We start from the raw sequence: 17,500 nt of genomic DNA, 5'->3' as shown, positions 1-17,500 counted from the left end.
TTGGTTCTTACGCCCTAACGGTCAGTAGATGCTTCGCTTCCTCTGAATTATTGTCAAGAATGTGTGACGTTGGGCAACGGCCGAGGAGGTTTTTTTAAAGGGCAAATGTTGCAACACCTCTAAAGACACCTCAGACAAAAGCTAAAAGAAAAGTTTCAAAGACTTATTTAAAAGTTGCAAGAATCAAGTTTCCACGTCTAAATTACAGTTAAAAGTAAAATCTTAATACCTCAAAAGTTGGGAAGAAAAGTTTCAACGCCTATAAAAGGTTGAAAGAAATTTTTCAACGCCTGTAAACAGTTGAAAGAAAAGTTTCAGCGCCTGTAAAAAGTTGAAAGAAAGGTTCAATGCCTAAAAATGCTAAAAGAAAGGTTTCAACGCCTATAAACAGTTGAAAGAAAAGTTTCAACGACTATAAAAGGTTGAAAGAAAAGTTTCAACGCCTGTAAACAGTTGAAAGAAAAGTTTCAACGCCTATAAACAGCTGAAAGAAAAGTTTCAACGTCTATAAACAGTTGAAAGAAAACTTTCAACGCCTGTAAACAGTTGAAAGAAAACTTTCAACGCCTGTAAACAGTTGAAAGAAAAGTTTCAACGCCTCAAGTAAAAGTTGAAAGAAAAGTCTCACTGTCTCAATTAAAATTTAAAAGAAAAAAGTTTCAACGCTTCAATTAAAAGCTGAAAGGTTTCAATGCCTCAACTGAAAGTTGAAGGAAGAATTCTAACGCCTCAATTAAAATTTGAAAGAAAAGTTTCTGCACCTCTATTAAAAGCCGAAAAAGTTTCAACGCCTCAACTAGAAGTTTAGAGAAAAATTCAACGCCTCGATTAAAAGCTGAAAGAAATGTTGCAACGCCTCAAGTAAAAGTTGAAAGGAAAGTTTCACTGCCTAAATTAAATGCTAAAAGAAAAGTATCAACGCCTATTAAAAGTTGAAAGAAAAATATCAACGCCTGTTAAAAGCTGAAAGAAAAGTTTCAATGCTTCCACTGAAAGTTGAAGGAAGAGTTCCAACGCCTCGATGAAAATTAAAGAAAAAAGTTTCAACACCTCAAATAAAACTTGAAAGAAAAGTTTCAAGGCCTCAATTAAAAGCTGAAAGAAAAGTGTCAAGGCCGCAATCAAAACTTGAAAGAAAAGTTTCAACGCACCAATTAAAAGTTGAAAGAAAAGTTTCAAAGCCTCAATCAAAACTGAAAGAAAAGTTTCAACGCATCAATTAGAAGTTGAAAGAAAAGTTTCAAGGCCTCAATCAAAACTTGAAAGAAAAGTTTCAAGGCCTCAATCAAAACTTGAAAGAAAAGTTTCAAGGCCTCAATCAAAACCTGAAAGAAAAGTTTCAAGGCACCAATTAAATGTTGAAAGAAAAGTTTCAAGGCCTCAATCAAAACTTGAAAGAAAAGTTTCAAGGCCTCAATTAAAAGCTGAAAGAAAAGTTTCAAGGCCTCAATCAAAACTTGAAAGAAATGTTTCAAAGCATCAATTAAAAGTTGAAAGAAAAGTTTCAAGGCCTCAATCAAAACTTGAAAGAAAAGTTTCAAGGCCTCAATTGAAAGTTGAAAGAAAAGTTTCAAGGTCTCAATCAAAACTTGAAAGAAAAGTTTCAAGGCCTCAATTAAAAGTTGAAAGAAAAGTTTCAAGGCCTTCAAGTTTCAAGCCTCAATTAAAAGTTGAAAGAAAAGTTTCAAGGTCTCAATCAAAACTTGAAAGAAAAGTTTCAAGGCCTCAATTAAAAGTTGAAAGAAAAGTTTCAAGGCCTCAATCAAAACTTGAAAGAAAAGTTTCAAGGCCTCAATAAAAAGTTGAAAGAAAAGTTTCGACAACACCAAGACCACCTCTATTAAATGTTGAAAGTAAAGTTTCATCTCTTCTAAAAACACCTCAGTTAAAAGTCGAATAGGACTTTCAAAACCTCAATTAAATGTTAAAAATCAACTTTTAACACTTTCAAAACACCTCATTTAAAAAATGAAAGAGAAATTTCAGCACCTCTAAATTTGAAAAAGAAGTTTCAACTCCAATAAAAAACACTCAATTAAGGGTTGAAATCAAATTTACAGCTCTACCAAAAACGCCTAAATTAAAAGATAAAATAAAAGTGTCGACATTTCCATAAACACCTTGATGCAGGAGGAAACAAAATGCTTAAAAATACATGCAGTGTGGAACGCACCTTACCAAAGCAAAAATGTTACGAAAGGGATCCGTGAAAATATTGCAATGCTTGTAAGATGGATTGTGACCTCATTCATCAGAAATGCTCGTACGGTTTACCTAAGATATATTCAGCATATCTCAGGGCGAATTCTTTATCATTACCGCCAAAATGAAATGCAAATGCTGAGAAATATGGAATACAATTAAAAATGACATGGGAGCTAAAGATATCTGTGAATTCAAGTGGCCAAATACTTAAGAACTGGTTTTTCATGGAAATTTTACAATGTTCTCAAAATGGACTTTAAAAATTCTGTTATTTCAACAACATAAATAAATATAGAATGAAACATAGAACAAAGTAAGTTTTCAATTCCATAAAATTAAAAAAAAAAATAACAGAATTCATGTATTTAAAAATACTACCCGTTCTAATCTTTTACATTGGAAAGATGAACTCTCTCTCTCTCTCTCTCTCTCTCTCTCTCTCTCTCTCTCTCTCTCTCTCTCTCTCTCTCTCTCTCTCTCTCACATAGAACAGACGAGCAGCCGCCCGTCACACACCGAAACATGACGATGGTTTGTACAGAGTGGTCAAGGTGGGATTTGCTACCGAATCTGATGGTCGGATTCAGGGCCATCATGCCGAAAAAAAATCAGAACTGTATAAAAGCTAATATTTCTAAAGACTTATCTATTAATGACAGTTTTGCTGTATATCAGGTCCACAATAATATTCAGTGGTGAATTATGTTGATTTTATAAAAACGTTACAAGAGCTTTCGAACCCTGTCCGTTAGAGAAACATATTGTCGAGGTCGCCCATTGGTTCCATCCTTAAAACTGGAGCTTACATATTTACTTTTTCTATCGATGATTTTAGTTAGACTGAACATGAAACCAGGACAGGGTTCGAAAGCTCTTGTAACGTTTTTATAAAATCAACAACATAACTCACCACTGAATATTATAGTGGACATGGTATACAGCATATCCCGTTCTCGATCTACAGGAGAAAGACCTAATGACAGTTTTATATTGACCTCTCAACATTAACGCCGTGACAACTACGCTCTATTCTAGTGTCAGGCCTAAAACTGATATTCTTATCTTGATCTGTCACCTTATTCCCTTTCAGGTGCTTACAAAGTTAAATATTCTCACAACTGTCCTTTGTATAACAACCACCACCCCACTCCCGCGCCTAAAATACATAGATAGATAAATAAAATTACAGTACGTCAAAATAGAAAAAAATTAACAAATCTATAGCAGTTGATAGATAATGAATGACAGACACTGACGTTCTCACTTTACAGAGTCGCCAATCTGGCCGTTTTATAGTAGGAATATAAGGAGAATATCTATTTAAAAAACTGGTTTATCTTCAGACACAGTCAACATGAACGCATTGTGCATTCCATATAGATGATATCACACACCACAATTCATCACGTATAAGGCTACACTTGGCTCTACTCGGCTCTCTGCAAGCAGTTCAATTACAGCTTTACTTGAGCTGTGCTGCGTACATTATTTTAATCAAAACACTCACTGAAAACTATTCTAAAGCCTAACAACAACTCAGACCATTATAAGCATGGATTCTACTTACTGAATAACAACACCAAATTAAAATCATTCTAATCCTCAAACTGACTACAATAACTTTTTTCCGATATCAGTTCATATTACTATAAAATCCCATGCATAAATGCCAGTTACTTTAAATCCCTTATACGGAGTGGAATAGCTAATTCATGAAACCAGTTCCAATAACTAATTTGAAAAGAGCTCTGTACTCTGGTAAAATTGAAATAAATATCTTATAATGTTATCTAAAATACCTACTCTTATACAGATTCTAATAATTAAATAATAAACTCAATTAACATCAAACTCTAAAACCAGTTCGAATAACATCAAACTCTAAAACCAGTTCGAATAACACCAAACTCTAAAACTAGTTCGAATAACATCAAACTCTAAACCCAGTTCGAATAACGTCAAACTCTCAAATCAGATCAAATAACATCAAACTCTAAACCCATTTCCAACGACATCAAACTCTAAAACTAGTTCCAGTAACATCAAACTCTAAAACCAGATCAAATAACATCAAACTCTAAACCCAGTTCCAATAACATCAAATCCTAAAACTAGTTCCAATAACATCAAACTCCAAAACCAGTTCCAATAACACCAAACTCTAAAACTAGTTCCAATAACATCAAACTCTAAAACTAGTTCGAATAACATCAAACTCTAAAACCAGTTCGAATAACATCAAACTCGACCAAACCAGTTCCATGTCTGACTTGGCATATCAATCCAAACACGCCACTAATTTCTAATAGTGTAAAATCTAAAGCAGACTCAAATAACTGTACATTCCTGCACCGATTTCCAACAACAGGTGACTAACCGACCACCTGATAAAGATTGCAATCACTTACCTGGCACCAGGCCCAAAAAGGCGGCTTGGGCAGGACCCGGGGGTTCGGCGGCTTTGGGCACGGTCAGCACGCTCTCCTGGGCATCACTGGGGTCGATGCTCACCTGGTGGGGTACGGAGTGGAGGGGCGGGGGGAGGAAGATAAAGAAAGGTGAGATTAATGATGTTGTTTAAGTGCCTCTGAAAATACGAGAGAGAGAGAGAGAGAGAGAGAGAGAGAGAGAGAGAGAGAGAGAGAGAGAGAGAGAGAGAGAGAGAGCAGCTACCAATCCCAACAAGTATGAATACAAAATATGAACATGGTCAAATTGCGTAAAAGTTTTATTGGCAAAATAAAGTTTGTTTTAAAAAGATAATCTTAAGAAGTAGCACCATTCATTAACTGATTCTGAAAGTTCAAAAAAGTTTCTTTTAATAAAGATTATGAATCCTTCATTGCAAATGACTTTCATTTCAGAATAATACCAATAGGAAATTTTTTTATAACATTCTGACCTATAACAGTTTAATGAAAGAAAAAAAAATAAAGATGAACAGGCCTTTTATCATAACAATGCAAAGCACCAATAAAGGTCTTCAGTATTCAGAATAAAAAATAACTCAAGTCAGAGCCTGCATTAAAATAAAGGACACAGTGACATTTTACCATAAACACAAAAATGGACTATCATACAAGCACCATAAGATTTCTTCATTCCACTATAATTCTCCAGAGTAAAAAAAAAAAAAAAAGTAAAATCGAGTTTTCTGTACAGCATATAACGCTGTATGAAACTCTCAGCCACGGCCCAAGAAACTTTCAGCTACAGTCCGGGGGTGGTTTGTGTTGTTGGCACCTATTACGGTGACAGACGCACGATCATGGCTAACTTTAACCTTAAATAAAATAAAAACTACTGAGGCTAGAGGGCTGCAATTTGGTACGTTTGATGATTTGAGAGTGGATGATCAACATACCAATTTGCAGCCCTCTAGCCTCAGTAGTTTTAAGATCTGAGGGCGGACGGACAGACAAAAAGCCATCTCAACAGTATTCTTTTACACGAAAAAAAATGTACCTAGACGATGCAACAGATTGTAATCAGGACAAACCGAGCTCCGTAGATTGTGGAGACGGCATTTTTCTATATACAACGGTATCTCTCAAGCAGTGGTGAGCTTTTATGTATTGATGCACATTCATGATTTCAAACGGTATCTACTTATATTTCTTGGTTCGGTGGAGAAAATAATAAACTCGAGATTATATGACGACCAGAATTAATGTTCTAGAGAAATTCATGCAGTTCACATACAATGTAATAACGGTCCTGATTGAAAAAAAAGTATTTTTCTAACTTTATTTCCGGCACAATCATAATTATGATTCATAATTTTCTATCCCTGTTTTTGGTTAAAATATTTGCTATGTGATTCACGGATATGAATTCATGAGATTGGTTAAAATATGAGGCTCTTGTGAAACAAACAGTGCAGAAAATAATAAGAAAAATTAAACTGCTTTATGAAATCGAAGAAAATATAGAGGACAATGTATCTGAGCTTCATTGCTGACAATGCATAGAAGATGAAAATACTTAAAAAAGAGAAAGACGAATCAGTCAGAGAGAGAGAGAGAGAGAGAGAGAGAGAGAGAGAGAGAGAGAGAGAGAGAGAGAGCAGCAACTTGCATATGAAATAAGCAAAGCGGTTCCTCAGTCATCCGGCCAGAAACACCTGTCGATCCTGCTTGCTTTTCAAGCCGCGCAGGCGCTAATGATAGAGAGGGGTTGCGATAACGGCCCCTCCACAAACCATAACACTTCACAAACCTCAAACCTTTTCTAAGCCGATGAGCCGATAACCGGACGTTACGGTTAACGCACGTTATGCAGGTAGGAACTGCTGATGTGGTAGACCAGGGTTCCTGACCTTTTTTGGTCGAGACCCAAAACCTTGTCCAGCCTAATATGGCAACCCGTGCTTTCATGAACATTGTTCTCGAGTTTCGGCTTTTGAACAGCATTGGTTATAAGGAGATAAAATGTGGTAACAAGAAAATTATACCGTTTTACGTTAATGACACATCAGCTAAAATAAAAAATATCAATAATTGGACATTAAAATTAATATCAATTTTTACGACAGGGAGTAAAACAAGAGGGAAAGATCTGCACGGGCTTTAAACAAGTTAACGACGACCCTTAATCGCTAATAACTGGGAAGAGCACTGACGTTAAATATTCCTCGACAGCTTCTCAAACCTCCTTCCCCCTTCCTCATCTTTGCACAAACGGAGTCCAGAATCATCACTAACATCTGTGGGTTCTCCCAACGGCAGTGTCAACCGTCCTTTCGTTGTTATGTCTGCAGTCACTGGTCTTGAATAACTTGAGACATTCATAATTCTCCAGCTATGCAAGCTAATGATTTGTTTTTGGTAATTCCCTTTTCAGTTTCAATAACACACTGGCCTAGGTCTGGATTCGTGCTGGTTTTGTAGATTCCTTACCCAGAACACATGCTACCTTTTTTCTCTCACAATCAGAACATCTACTGTATATTGCTGAACGCATCGGATTCATGAATTTTCCGTTTTCAGCTCCCTCTCGACTCGTAATTGTGTGCACAGAGCAATTTATTATGGCGAAGTGTTCATCTTCACTGGTTGTCATTCTAAAGTCGCAATGAATGTGGAATTACGTTATACTACTAATATTACTAATCCACTCCTCTCCAGAACTTGACAATGACTAACTTCAACAATCGAAGTGTGAGCTTTGAAACTGACATCAGAAAAGGCCTCAAAGGCGTCATTGCAAATTTCAAAGTGTCACTCTCACAAGGGGGAAAATCGGACTCTGGTCCCTCAAAAAAAAAAAAAAAAAAAAATTATATATATATATATATATATATATATATATATATATATATATATATATATATATATATATATATATATATATATATATACATACATACATACATATATACTTTGAGTGTGTGTGTAACTGGAGTTCAGTCCCAGTGCACCGGAGTTAGGGAGCTTTCCTTCTCTCCTAAGGAGGGTAGACAATTATGACCTAACTAGAGATGTTTGTAGTGGTTTTTCAAATGCCTACTGACTGTAGGAGAGCATGCGAAAGGTTGTCCCTACTCCTGACATGAAGCTTAACAATTTCAACTCGTCGTTGTTTAATACTGTTACCCAGAAGTTAGAAGTTTAAAAAGTGACTATGTACTTACATTGTAATTTTCTTTGCCTTTTATGATAGCTGACGTGAAAACAAACACTAATCGAACCGAACAAACATGTAAATACAAACATCCAAATACCATTCGTTGCTCAAACCAAACGATGTACGATGATGAGACAGGAATCGAACAACAATGCACTTCATCTTTCAGAAGGGCATCGCAACAGGCTTTCAACAAAAATTCTGAAAAACAGCCAGTGACATCAGACTGGGCTTCCTACGAACACGTAAAAGAATGCCGCAACATCAAACTACTCATCTCGAAGCCACCTACAGACTATCTGATCAGAGCCAGTTGCCCTGTATGTATAGACGTCACTACAGGTAGAAGAACAGTGTCATTAGACTGAGGGTAGTCATTATCTTCTGGGTCTTGGAAGCTTTGCCATCTAACATCGTCAGCGGGACGGCTGTAATTATCTAAGATATCCTGGGCGCTAATTGAGGCCGAAGACTCTTCATCACCTTCCAGGAGGGTAATATATAGACTTCGACGCACGCCGTAGTTTTGTGGTTTTGTTGTTATAATTGCTCTGCATAAAGGTCGTTGACTTTTGAGGGATTCTGGAGAGTAAAGACAAAGGAATGTTCGGGTGCGCAGCGAAGTTTTCGTCCAGCAACTTGTTTACTCGGTGTTCCGATGCCCATTCATCGAAGATTACTTATCAGACCGTTGTCGATACTGGTGGCCAAATGTTGCTATTTAACACAGGCGCATTGTGTAAAAAATAAATAATCATCAATAAAACTAAAGAAAAGTGACGTTCAACCTTGCATTGAGCGATAAACCCACCACTTGAAAGACCCAGGATTTTTATAACAGATAGTTACATTTTTGTACAAAGCCAAATATCTACTTCAAGTATTCATTTCTTCTTTTCTCTAAAGGTAATTTTGCAAAGTCGATATAGTTTCAACCACAAACAAGAAAAAATAACTTCTTCGAAATACAGATTCACTTTATTTGTTACGATTACCAAAGATCTTCACACCTCTTTCGTTTATACCTCATCTTCAGGGCAGCTTCAACGCATTAAAACGAAAACTGTTTCCCATAATAATAGCTATACAGTTATCCGAAGCAACATTCCCTCCTATCTTATTTTTATATTTCCAATTTCTTCTTCACCTGATCCCTTTGTCCCCGTTACTACAACCTTTCTGCCCGACTTCCTCCCACAGAAAAAAAAATGCTAGGTGTCTTTCCAATGGTGGACTGCTCAAGTGGGCGTGTTGACTCGGCATTCATTGAGAAATCTGAAGCGTTTCGAGGTCGATGTATTGTCGAAGATTCATTAGGCGTAAAAAATACAAAAGTACATTATCGAATTAACAAAAATAAAATCTGTGCAAAGACAAAGACGAGATTATATATAGTGTTGACAACACGTCAACTTCTATAATGAGTATCATGTCCTTTTATGTCTTATTTTAGCCTTTTTAGTCTTAAATAGAATATTCTTAGTTCTTGGGAGCCTTTTGTCCTCGATTCTCGTAATCAAATCGGAAACACTCTGTCGTTTATATTATTCGATAATAAAAAAACTTGCCCCAAAGCCAGGCTCGTTTCAGCTATACCAGAATAAATGTTTCTCTTCTCTCGTCTACAGCAAATATTTTGGATACTTGGCTACAGATGCACTGGACAGAGGAAGGGGATGAGGCTGATTCAGCGACCCCATACAGAAATGGCCAAAGCTGAAGGCAAAGAAGGAGACTTAAGATATGCATGAACGTGTGCTATCATTTGTCAGCAGACCAAGAGGCACGTCCTAGTCTTTTTCCATCAGATACAGCACGTCGACTGTGAACACCAGTCAGCTCTTTTCTAAACTGCATAGATTTCGAGTCTCCGAATCAGTTAATTTACCGACTTTATGGAGATTGTAAAGATAAGAAACTTTTGTTTATTTACTTGAAGTTAACTATTTTACAGACAGTACAGAGATAAAAATATAAGTCATTTGTGTATTTACTTAAAGTTAACTATTTTATTGACAATACAGAGATATGACTATGAGTCATTTGTGTATTTACTTCAAGTTAACTATTTTACTGACAGTATAGAGATCGGAATACAAGAAAATGAACTATTTTACAGAGAGTACAGATATCTGAATATAAGAGTCATTTGTTTATTTACTTAAAAGCTAACTATTTTACTCACAGGACAGAGATATAAATTTGAGTAATTTGTTTATTTACTTAAAGTTAAGTATTTTACACACAGTACAGAGATAAAAGTGATCAAAGTCAACAGTTTAACTATTTTCTAACTAGTTCCTGGAGATTTTGATTACCCGATGTATCTATCATAAAAAAGATTTCTTCCTTTCTGACTATAATTACAAGACTCCATAGTTTCCCTCTCTACTGTCGCAGCCCTAAACTTCCATAATTTACGATGGTGATGGATACTTCAGTTCTTAGTCATTCCATTTTACCTTCAAAATCTCCATTATTTTGAAAATGATCTGGGTTACTTTTCCTATCTTTCATAAAAATAACTAGTAATTGCATCAGCATTTTCCATATAAGGACTGAAATATGTCATTTTCTCATGAAAAACGAGAGAGAGAGAGAGAGAGAGAGAGAGAGAGAGAGAGAGAGAGAGAGAGAGAGAGAGAGAGAGAGAGAGACTTGAAAAATATTACAAAATCCCAGTCTGGTAACACAATAAAATGACATTGCAAGAAATCTATGAGTGAAGTTAGAAAGTAAAATGGTCATATTTTTCCATTTGTAATTTTTAATTGCAATGTTCGTGTGCTTGGTATTCATCTTTTTCGTCAATTTGAACACGAAAATACATTTTAAACCAGTTATCAGCCTAGTGACAGGTCTTTGGAAGAAACGCCAAAATTCAGAATATCAATTCAAGGTGGATATCTTAAATTCAAAGACAGCTTCTAACGACGATGAAGACAATCCTTACTTTCTAACGAATAACCTTTAGGGAAAAACTGTATTCTCACTACATTTAATCAGATGCAGAATTCGATCTTTCACTCTTATTTTCATTAATCAGAGAGACGGGATTTATTCTATCGCGATTCAGCTTAGGCTAAGGTTTTCATAATATAATAATCACTCCAACCAATGCTCGCGTGCCGAGGCTTGGCGACGCTTTACAAAACTAGCCAAAATCGAGTCAATTTTCGGTGCTACTTTGGCTAATTATCTACGCGTCACCTCCAAGGTGCTAGTACTAAACATGGCGGATGCTCAATGGGACGCCATGTTTAGTACTAGCCTCGGGGATCACAGATATCGTTTATTAATGTAATTAATATAGAAATGGGTATATACAATATTCTGATCCCCGAAGAGCTAGTACAAAACACGGCGCCCACTGAGCACCAAATTTTCCTTCACAGAATTTGTGGAAGTCTTAATACTTGACGCAATCCCAGATCCAATCCGATTCTTTAACCAAAGAATCCGACGGTCTGAATCCTTTACACAATCTCAAGTCCAATCCTATGAGACCCAATCCTCTTTTGTTCCTAAAGGTCACGCCCTTGTATCACCCGATAACTAGCTGTGAACAATCAGTGACGTCATGAACCCTGACGTCACAGGGGCACGTCCATAAAAAAAAAATCAATTAAGAAAGACGTGTGAACGCGGCTTCATTGTGCAGGTAAACTGGTTCACTCAGACAAGGTGATTGCGCCTATTGTTACTGACTATTGTAATCAGCTATTGTTCCCGGCAGAGATTCGACGGTAAAGATTGCTACAGATACGTGAGTGTATGTGAGGATGCGCTTGTGCATTTATTATGTTTATGTTTATATAGGCAACATACATACATACGAAATCATTATATTTTATTATTTTAAAATCTTTCTTTCTTGGCCAAAGTGACTTCGGAAGGTAACACCATTCCGATTCTCGGCTTGTATTTTGGGATGAAGTTGCTAGTTATATATATATATATATATATATATATATATATATATATATATATATATATATATATATATATATAATGTATAATGTATGTATATACATGTATAAATATATATACATATATAATATATGCATATATACATATATCTTTACACCTATCTATATCTATCGGTATATCTATCTATCTATCATCTATCTATATATACGTATATATATAAATATATATTTTATATATATACATATATAAATACATAAATACATATATAAAAATGCATAAATATATATACATGTATCTTTACATATATCTATAGCTAACGATCGATCTATCTATCTACCTATATATATATATATATATATATATATATATATATATATATATATATATATATATATATATATTTATAAATAGATACAGCATATATATACACACACATATATATATATATATACATACGTGTGTGTGTGTTGTGTGTATATAAACATTCCCCTCTAAAGCCAGTAGCACTAGCTGCGTGCGTGGGCGCAAGCGCGAGAGCGTCTACGCACAAAACAGAATTCCGAGTGCATTCCCAAGAAAACCTCTACGTCTCAAGAAACTGTGACGTGAAAGGACGAAATGCCAAAACGGGAATTTTCTCACATCCGCACCGAGGGAAAGAAAGGCGGCCTTTCAGCGAAATCTCCTTTCAGATAATTTTACACTCGAGTCTCTTGTTCCACGGAAAACGTGACCCGAGAGGATTCTGCTGTCATGAAACTCGCAGGAATGGAGTCATCTAAGAACTTCATCTAGACTGTTGTTGTGTTAATGGAAGTGGGTTATTCTTTACTTTAAAATGTCAACTTTTTATTATTCTTATTATAATTATCATTCTTAAGACTGCTAGCGGCAGTGGTAGTACATTGGAGCGTTCCGTTGTGACTATTCTGTTTGCATTCGTAACGACCAATCGTTGGCAAAAATATTATTATTATTATTATTATTATTATTATTATTATTTATTTTATTTAGTGACTGTCATACTACGATGTGTACTAATTCAGTGGAAATAATCAGACAGTACGACTCAAAAAAGGACTAAATATTAAACAACCTATGACTGGATTTCAAAATTTAGATACGTCCGATAAAAGAAATATACTGAGCGTTGGATTAACGACCCTGCCTTGTTGAAAAAAATCGAGCATTAATAGAACTGCAACAAACCTGAGCAGACCAATGCAATGGGCATATCGATGAGGCCCGAAAAGGAATAGAGTATGCGTAGCAAACTATGTGGAATGAATTGTGAACAACAGACTACGAACCCAGTGTGCAAATGGCAGTACTTCAACTGCATTATTTACAATGACAGAAATGAAAATGTTATTCGTCAAAGAGTAATGTCCTACATCAGGGAGAGCTTTGTGTAACGCTTTCTAAACAAATACTTGATGATGTTTCATCTACAGAAAAACTGACAGATGAAAATAAAATCATTCAACCGTGAAGCCTGAGTTATGCAGACTTTTCTCCCCGTTGAGGAACAGCAATTAAGTTGCAATGAGAGAGAGAGAGAGAGAGAGAGAGAGAGAGAGAGAGAGAGAGAGAGAGAGAGAGAGAGAGAGAGAGAGAGAGAGAGAGAGAGAGGCTAAGATATTCGAGAAGTATAAGCGATATTTGACTCCAGTCTTTTAATGGTTTCAATTGCCTTAGAGAGAGAGAGAGAGAGAGAGAGAGAGAGAGAGAGAGAGAGAGAGAGAGAGAGATATTGGTTGTGACGTAATCTTAATAACAGGGAAACTTTCAGTCAGTAAGTCAGACAGACAGACGAACTGAAAAAAAGCATAACTTTCATGGCGGAAGTATTGTATACAAGCAACTAATGAAAAATTACCTATAATATCTGCGAGGATTTACAGAAGTTAAAGAAAAGAAGCAGAACGTAACAATGTGAAAAATATAATAAAAATATCTGTTAATATTTTTTATTAATCAGTAAATCTTACACTGTCTTATGGATCACAATCCAAGGGAAACAGCAAAAGATACAGTAATATTAAAGCAGCGTATGGTAACATGAACATATATAACTTATTGCATTCTGAATCAGTGTTCTGCTTTTGTAATTAAACCTGTAATTCAAAAATAACTCCTATTGCACTATCATTGTTAAAAGTATATACCATTGTATATCATAAAATCTTGACATACAAGTACACTCATAATTACTACAAGAAATCTTGCGGTACAACGTTCCACTTTCAGCTGACTAATAACATTAATTGCTCTCGATAAATATTTTTTTGATTAATATTGAACCTCTCAAAGTTATCACTAGACTTTATTTGTGACATTAAAACTAGCATATTATTTTGTACACAAAAATCCAAAGTTACTTTCCTTACATTCCCTCTTCACCAAAACATTTCGCAAATGTTAAGTGTTGTACCTACAACAACAAGAACTGATTTAATGCTGCAAAATGATAACTGGCATCGAATGAAGTATCCACATTCGATAAGACAATTCATTACTTTATATAAGCGCTCAGAAAATCTCGTAAAAATTGCCTCGAGTACTAACATTTGCTTATATGCATACATACACGATTTATGAAACAATCGCCCCTTGACATCACCACAATCAGACTTCAAAGGGGCCGAGTGGTAGGCAAGCATGGTTACTGTCTCTGTCGCTGGTTCGCCATAAGGAAGACGGCGAAAGTAGCGACGGGCGACGGAGACATTGCCAGAGGGCCTACGTAAGATTGCCACACTCTCCAACCGCTATCCTCCTTAAGCAACAGACAAGCGGAAGTACACTGAGAGAGAGAGAGAGAGAGAGAGAGAGAGAGAGATAGGGGGGGGGCTTAAGATACCTGAGAAGTATAAGTGATGTCTGAGTCCAGTCTTTTAATGGATTCTGTTTGGGATGTAAATAATACAATCATCACTATTGCCTGAGAGAGAGAGAGAGAGAGAGAGAGAGAGAGAGAGAGAGAGAGAGAGAGAGAGAGAGAGAGGCTTAAAGATACTCGAGAAGTATTAGTGATATCTGAGCGCAATCTTTCAATGGATTCTACTTGGGATGTAAATAATATAATCATCACTATTGCCTTAAAGAGAGAGAGAGAGAGAGAGAGAGAGAGAGAGAGAGGGGTGAGAGAGAGAGAGAGAGAGAGACGGGGTGGCGCTTAAGATCTTCGAGAAATATAAGTGAATATCTGAGTCCAAACTTTAATGGATTCTATTTGGGGTGTAAATAATACAATCATCACTATTGCCTTACAAAGAGAGAGAGAGAGAGAGAGAGAGAGAGAGAGAGAGAGAGAGAGAGAGAGAGAGAGAGAGAGAGAGAGACTACTGCTCAACATTGTTTAACGAACCATTGCTTACATACTAAAGGCTTTTGTTCTCGGATCTGATTTTCGGAATGTACTGCAGATTTCCCGTTACGAGTATAGCTTCTACTGTATAATCACACACACCGGTTGATTATATACTTGCATACATACTTCCGTCATTCAAATACATGCATATAATTATCATTACAAAATAAGCCAGCATTTAACGACCATTCGTTTTTAGATACATCCGGCTTCGTAACCGTTTATATACTGTGTGTGTGTGTATATATAATACACATATATATATATATATATATATATTATATATATATATATATATATATATATATATATATATATATACATATATATATATATATATATATATTTATATATAAATACATACATACATACATACATATATATATATATATATATAAATACATACATACATATATATATATAAAATATATATATATATATATACGTATTTTACACTTAATATACACTAGTATCACACATTTAATAGCCAGAATAGCAGGACAAAATACACCAATAGTATACTTTCACACATGCATAAAAGAAGAGCCTATCTTCACCCTGTCGCCCAGCGAGCGCAGTTCATTGGCATTCCTTGTGTTAACGGGTAGGCTGTAATCTTGCACGCCCATTGTGAATGCTAATGACGAGTCTAACGGCCTGGGTCTGAGAATGATGTTCAGATTCTTGTATTTCTTTCCCTTGTCGGTTTTTCTTCGGGCCTGGGCTAGAAAGGGGTACTGGGTTGCCAGTCACACTGATCTTTGGCTAAAAACCCATTTTACCTGTTTCAGGCAGTTTCTCAACATTTCCCCTATTAAGCTTCCTTTTTTATTAGCACGTCTGACCTACTCCATTCAACTGACAATTAATATGAAGTGATGATAAATTAGAGCCAATTCTACAGTAAATGGTACATTTATTATAATCAGTTAACTGAAATTTATTGTGCATCTACTCTTCAACAAAATTATCACTCAGCGGTGAAGTCATTTCGTTAAGCATCCCTCGATAACCCTTCCCAAGATCCAAGCGGGATTTCGTAACCCTGGAGAAACGGACGAAACCCTGAAGTCACTCACACAGTAAGTGACTGTATTTATCCCCTGGAAACCCTCCGGAAACTTGGGGGTTGGATGGTCGCTAACCTCAAGTCCAGAATGTCGTTCAAATGACGAATTCATGTTCGAAATACGTAATGTGTGATAAACTCCATGTTTAGTCTTCCGCTGGCGCCCACCAGTGGCCCCTACATAAGTATGCAGAATGGCGGTTCAGTGCCTTCGACTAAGCTCAGTGAATGAATAAGAACATCCCGAGTCTATTGCCGTCCTTTCTGACGGTATGAGTACATGGTATAAACAATTTAAGAAAGGTTATTAACTTGCATTTTCACAAAATACAGTCAAACGTTAAACTTCTCCATAGCACTTTTTAACCAAATCCAACCAGCTAAGTTAAAGTTATCCCAGCGATAATGTTTAAACCTTAAACAATCTGTCAATAGCGGTTATTTTATTTCATATGAAAAACCGGACAAAAACAAAATTGTATATAATATAATACTAATATTAGCAGTGGTTTTCATTTTAATGTTCACACAAAATTTCTTGTTACACAACAAAAGAACAAAGTAACACTTAGAAATAAAACAACACGATTTATTGCCATTTTTAACCTAATAAATTTCTTTCACTTACATAAAACACGAAATGAAAATAATGTTAATGAAAATTTACATGAATCAAATATATATAAATTGAAAAATAAAATTCTTACAGAATTTTTATCTTTCACATTATTTTTCTTACGTTCCTATAAAAATGGAAAACCAATTAACATTAAAACAAAACCAAATTACTGAAGACTCTACGGTACTATCGATTTTAATGAGAATTTGTGCAACTCTTCCGCACAATCGCAAAAGCGCTGAACGTTCTAGCAGCGCAAAAAGGCGTAGTTAAATAATGCGCTCAGCGCACAGCCTCGTAAAATAACTGGCCTAATTTATGGATACGGTCCAGCGCTGGTGAATGGATTACAGAGCGTGGTGTCTCCGTGCTCGAGATTGTTCACTAATACATTTTCTTTTTCCTACTTTGACGTTTTGCAGCTGTTCTGATGAAGTTAGCTATTCTGCTTAAGAAGTAAGTCTCCTTCTCCCTTTGTTGTCATTCTAATCTTCGAAGAAATTCCTAGCCAAAGTTCATGACCCTTTGACTCACCACTTGAATAATAATTGAAAATGTCTTATTTTCATTTTGAGCTGGAGAAATTTTTGGTTGACTAATGAGTATTTTTCGATGCCGAGGCCGATGCATGAGGCAACTTGCTTTACTTATACACAACCAAATGAAAATATAAAAAGTG

At 35.8% G+C, this 17,500-nt stretch overlaps 1 protein-coding gene across 2 annotated transcripts in view; it reads right to left on the bottom strand.

The window, feature by feature from the left end:
* The window catches only part of LOC136844889 (tyrosine-protein phosphatase 10D-like), a 190,686-nt gene that overhangs the window by 92,456 nt on the left and 80,730 nt on the right, over positions 1 to 17,500 (bottom strand). Inside the window, exons 1-2 of one of the 2 annotated variants that reach the window (XM_067114179.1) lie at positions 6,827 to 6,889; positions 4,614 to 4,716 (exon numbers count right to left, since the gene is read on the bottom strand). In XM_067114179.1, the coding sequence (XP_066970280.1) occupies positions 4,614 to 4,716; positions 6,827 to 6,874 (151 nt within the window). In that variant the 5' untranslated portion in view covers positions 6,875 to 6,889. Of the gene's footprint in view, positions 1 to 4,613; positions 4,717 to 6,826; positions 6,890 to 17,500 lie in introns of those variants that run through there. The other variant, XM_067114178.1, reaches the window with a different exon arrangement.

Source organism: Macrobrachium rosenbergii, chromosome 13 (assembly GCF_040412425.1).
Source record: "Macrobrachium rosenbergii isolate ZJJX-2024 chromosome 13, ASM4041242v1, whole genome shotgun sequence".
Taxonomy (NCBI): Eukaryota; Metazoa; Arthropoda; class Malacostraca; order Decapoda; family Palaemonidae; genus Macrobrachium; species Macrobrachium rosenbergii.
The sequence above is the reverse complement of the archived record's forward strand: the minus strand, read 5'-3'. Positions and strand labels throughout refer to the sequence as shown.